At 44.9% G+C, this 4325-nt stretch overlaps 1 protein-coding gene across 1 annotated transcript; it reads left to right on the forward strand.

The window, feature by feature from the left end:
* Positions 1 to 2159: 2159 nt before the first annotated feature.
* LOC130521083 (protein NLRC3-like) lies at positions 2160 to 3721 on the forward strand. Its single transcript, XM_057024742.1, has 2 exons — positions 2160 to 2378; positions 2479 to 3721. Exons 1-2 carry the CDS (start codon positions 2174 to 2176, stop codon positions 3651 to 3653), a joined length of 1380 nt encoding a protein of 459 aa, XP_056880722.1. The 5' UTR covers positions 2160 to 2173; the 3' UTR covers positions 3654 to 3721.
* The last annotated feature ends 604 nt before the right edge of the window (positions 3722 to 4325 follow it).

Consider the following 4325-nt stretch of genomic DNA (forward strand, 5'->3'; position numbering starts at 1 on the left):
GTGGTGCTTTACCGCCACCCGGTGGACACGCGTGGAACTGCAGACATAGTTTAAACGCGCTCCGACACATTCTGACCTCTGCTGCTCCTCCTGGACTCCAGGGCTGCAGAAATATGCTGCTTTTACAAGTCTTTAAAATCTGTCAAGCATCATAAATCTTATTTATTTAGCTTGGTTGAATAATGGTGGAGAATGGTGTCCGAGAAGCGTCTTTATTTTAAAGTGAACAAGAACAGTTCGGTCCGCGTTCACAGAGGCGGAGAGACCTCGAGAGAGTCGCCAAAAAGAAAGTCCGCGAGGAAAACTCTCAAAAATAGTCAAGCCACAGAAGTCAGGGTTTGGCGATGAGGATGAAAACCCTCCGCCGCTGGCAGACGGGAGTTCTGTCCTTAAATCTAACGGGAGATTGAAGAGAGACCGCAGGTGCGTGTGTCTGCGGGGCCACTGTGGCTGATGAGCGGCTCCTCCACGCCCCCTGCAGGTAGACACCCGCAACAACGGTCCCAGAAACTGGGAACCCAACAAACCAGTTTTCAAAGTATTCCTTCAGACTAAGCAGGAAGACTGAAGACCGACAAGGTGAGTGGAAACGAAGAGTTTATTGAAAAGAATTGACATTTGTGTTTGGAGATAAAAATCAAGATTTGATTCAACTAGACATATTTAGTATTAGCACAAAACATCGTTATACATTATAAATGAATGGGTCTTATTTAACTTTCTTATAGTCTGGCTTTAGTTATAGTTGAATAGTCTTTCTAAGTGAAGTTTAGTTTATGTTTCTGCTCTTTGCTACTGATCCTAAAAGAACTTTAAACCCTCCCAGAACGCTTTAATGGTAGTAATATATACGCCATAAAGCTGCTGATTAGTTTTAAAAGTAAAAGTGAAAGTATTCTGTTCAGACGAAGCAGGAAGAGCGACAAGGTGAGTGTAAAGTGAGTATCGTGCTGTTAACGTTGTTAGAGTCTTAACAGGTATTAACAACATTTTAAAACTTTTTTGTGACAGGTGAAACGCTCTTAGAGTTATTAGAGGTGTTCAACAGTCCAGGTCACAGCTGGATATTTTGGTATTACCTGTCAAACAACATCTAATCGTGGGCAAGTTAGCATCTCTCAGCCGGACCAATTTAAGACAATAAACTAAATCACTAAATCCACACAGGATCACAGGACACCAACAGGGTTTTGGGTTCATGTTGCACGTTTTCTCACAGTGGTTATTGTTCTATGTTGTGGAACCACTGTGAAAGAAATGCAGGAGTGGGTGTCATTTCTTTCATCTATTTTAAATAGAGCAGTGATCTTTGAGGACTTGGATCATAGAAATAATTGAAGAGGGGAACAAAGGAGGGAAGTTAAAAAGTCCTGACGAGTATGTTTATGTAGCACCAGATAATTTAGTGGCTGAGCTGAAGACAGTCCTTTCACCATGTTGGCCTGTGGAAAACCAGTGTTGTCGGCCCGATGGACCAGCGTCCCCGTCGTTGCCGGACCACCGTTGGCCACCAGTTGGGTTTTGGGATCAAAGTGGGGGCGTTTCCTGTATCCGGTTCTCCTCACGGATCCATGACTACAACATGTTGCTGCAAGGCAGAGAGACGTTTGCTCTGGAAAGAACTTTAGAGCACATTCAGTGCTGCAGGATGAGGGGCTGGAAAAGGTGCCAGTTCTTTTCTCACTGCAGGGAACAGTTAAAAAAAGCAGCTTAAACTCTGAAAACATGAAAATGATACAGAGACATCATTGATTTATTGATTCAGTTGTTATCCAGAATGGATTAGAAATGTTCCTGTTTGATAAAAATGCAGTGAATTGGGATTATTTAACTCCAACCTCTCCAGATTATTTACCTTCATCACAGTCTCATCACTATTTCTGATGTTTCCTCAGGATGGACGAGGACAGAGCAGAGTCCACAGTGCCAGCAGGGTGTCCCTGAAGAGTGACCACTCCAAAGGTGGAGTATAGACTTCAGAAGTTCAGAGGAAATGTAAGAAAACTAAAGCGGATGATGTGTTTGTGTGTGGCAGCTGTTAGTCACATTAACAGCAGCAGGTTGTGAGTTTATTATTGGAGATGTTTAACACTTAAACCTCAGACAGTCATATAGTTACAGACTTAATGAGAATATTGTTGATTAGAAACAAGAATCAGGTTTAAACTGAAAGATGAATTCAGACATAAATGCTGGAACAATATTGAGTCTTGATCAGGTTCTTTCATCCTATAAATCAAAGGACTATAGAGATGTGTTTCATAGTGAGAGGGGGGAGCACATCCTATCAAACTGGGACCAGTCAGCTCCACCAGGAGAGTCCTCTTGTTCACAATCTGGAAGCAGATCTGGAGATGCTGAAATGAAGCCCAAACAAAGTAAAACTGTTCAATATGAGATTTAATTTGTGATGTCATGAATTTGGAGTTGTGTTGATGATTTATTATAGATGGAAATCATTGGTTTACTTATGTTCAGGAAGTGATCTGCAGGAGGTGATAGAAGGTCATAAGATGAGTCTGAAGAGAAGATGTGAACATGTGACTGAAGGAACTCATGAAGCAGGAAGTGGAACCCTGCTGAACAGATCTACACTGAGCTCTACATCACTGAGGGACAAAGTGGAGGGGACACACAAACATGAGGTGAGACAGCTTGAGAGAACCTCCAAGAAGAACATCCAGGACACTCCAATCAAGTGCCAGGACATCTTCAAAGTCTTATCTGAGCAACAGAGACACATCAGAGTGGTTCTGACCAACGGTGTCGCCGGCGTTGGAAAAACCTTCTCAGTGCAGAAGTTCAGTCTGGACTGGGCAGAAGGTTTGGAGAACCAAGACATCAGTCTGGTGCTTCCGCTCTCATGCAGGGAGCTGAACTTGGTCAGAGATGAGCAGCACAGTCTTCTCTCACTGCTTCATGTTTTCCATCCAACATTACAGAAGATCAGAGCAGAAGATCTGACTGTCTGGAAACTTCTGTTCATCTTTGATGGCCTGGATGATGAAAGCAGATTTTCACTGGGTTTCAACAAGCATCAGCTCATCTCTGATGTCACACAAGTATCGTCCGTTGACGTGCTCCTGGTGAACCTCATCCAGGGGAACCTGCTTCCCTCAGCTCTCATCTGGATCACCTCCAGACCTGCAGCAGCCCATCAGATTCCTCCCTCGTGTGTTGACAGGATCACAGAAGTACGAGGCTTCACTGACTCCCAGAAGGAGGAGTACTTCAGGAGGAGGTTCAGTGATGAAGATCTGTCCAAGAGATCATCTCACATCAAGGCCTCCAGGAGCCTCCACATCATGTGTCTGATCCCAGTTTTCTGCTGGATCACTGCTATAGTTCTGGAGGACATGATGACCAGAGACCAGAGAGGAGAGCTGCCCCAAACCCTGACTGACCTCTACTCACACTTCCTGAGGGTTCAGATAAAGAGGAAGAAGCAGAAGTATGGAGGAAAGCAGAGACCAGAGGAACTGACTGAGGCTGACAAAGAACTCCTTCTGAAGTTGGGTCGGCTGGCGTTTGAACATCTGGAGAAAGGAAACATCATGTTTACTCAGAAAACCTGGAGCGATGTGGACTGGACGTCTCCGAGGTGTCGGTGTACTCAGGAGTTTGTACAGAGATCTTCAAGAGAGAGAGTGTGATCTTCCAGAAATCAGTCTACTGCTTTGTTCATCTGAGCATTCAGGAGTTTCTGGCTGCCGTCTACATGTTCCACACTGTTACACCAGGAAAGAGCACGCGGATAAATCAGTTCCTAAAATATTCTGAAACCAGTCACATCTCTTGATGACTTCCTCAGGAGAGCACTAGGAAATCTCTTGAAAGTGAAAATGGCCACCTGGACTTGTTTGTTCGCTTCCTTCATGGTCTCTCTCTGGAGTCCAATCAGAGGATCTTGGGTGGACTGTTGGATCAGAGGAACAGCCACCCAGAAACCATCCAGAAGGTCCTCAACAACCTGAAGAAGGTGAACAGTAATAAAACCTCCCCAGACAGAAGCATCAACATCTTCCACTGTCTGATGGAGATGAAGGATCAGTCAGTCCATCAGGAGATCCAAGAGTTCCTGAAGTCAGGGAAGAAATCAGAGAGGAGACTGTCAGAGATCCACTGTTCAGCTCTGGCCTACCTGCTGCAGATGTCAGAGGAGGTTCTGGATGAGCTGAACCTGCAGCAGTACAACACCTCAGATCAGGGACGACGTCGCCTGATTCCAGCTGTGAGGAACTGCAGGAAGGTCGAGTAAGTAAAGATTTTTGGGGCCGGACATCGGCGTTTAAATCAAGCGAGTGGATCAGTCAGGTAGCAATACC

Source organism: Takifugu flavidus, unplaced genomic scaffold (genome assembly GCF_003711565.1).
Source record: "Takifugu flavidus isolate HTHZ2018 unplaced genomic scaffold, ASM371156v2 ctg688, whole genome shotgun sequence".
NCBI classification, from domain to species: Eukaryota; Metazoa; Chordata; class Actinopteri; order Tetraodontiformes; family Tetraodontidae; genus Takifugu; species Takifugu flavidus.

Excerpts from the sequence above, each read along its gene's own strand:
- LOC130521083 (XM_057024742.1), top strand. The coding sequence starts at position 2,174 with ATGAATTCAGACATAAATGCTGGAACAATATTGAGTCTTGATCAGGTT. Across the intron at positions 2,379-2,478 it reads TGAAATGAAGCCCAAACAAA|GAAGTGATCTGCAGGAGGTG; the intron begins GTAAAACTGTTC and ends ACTTATGTTCAG.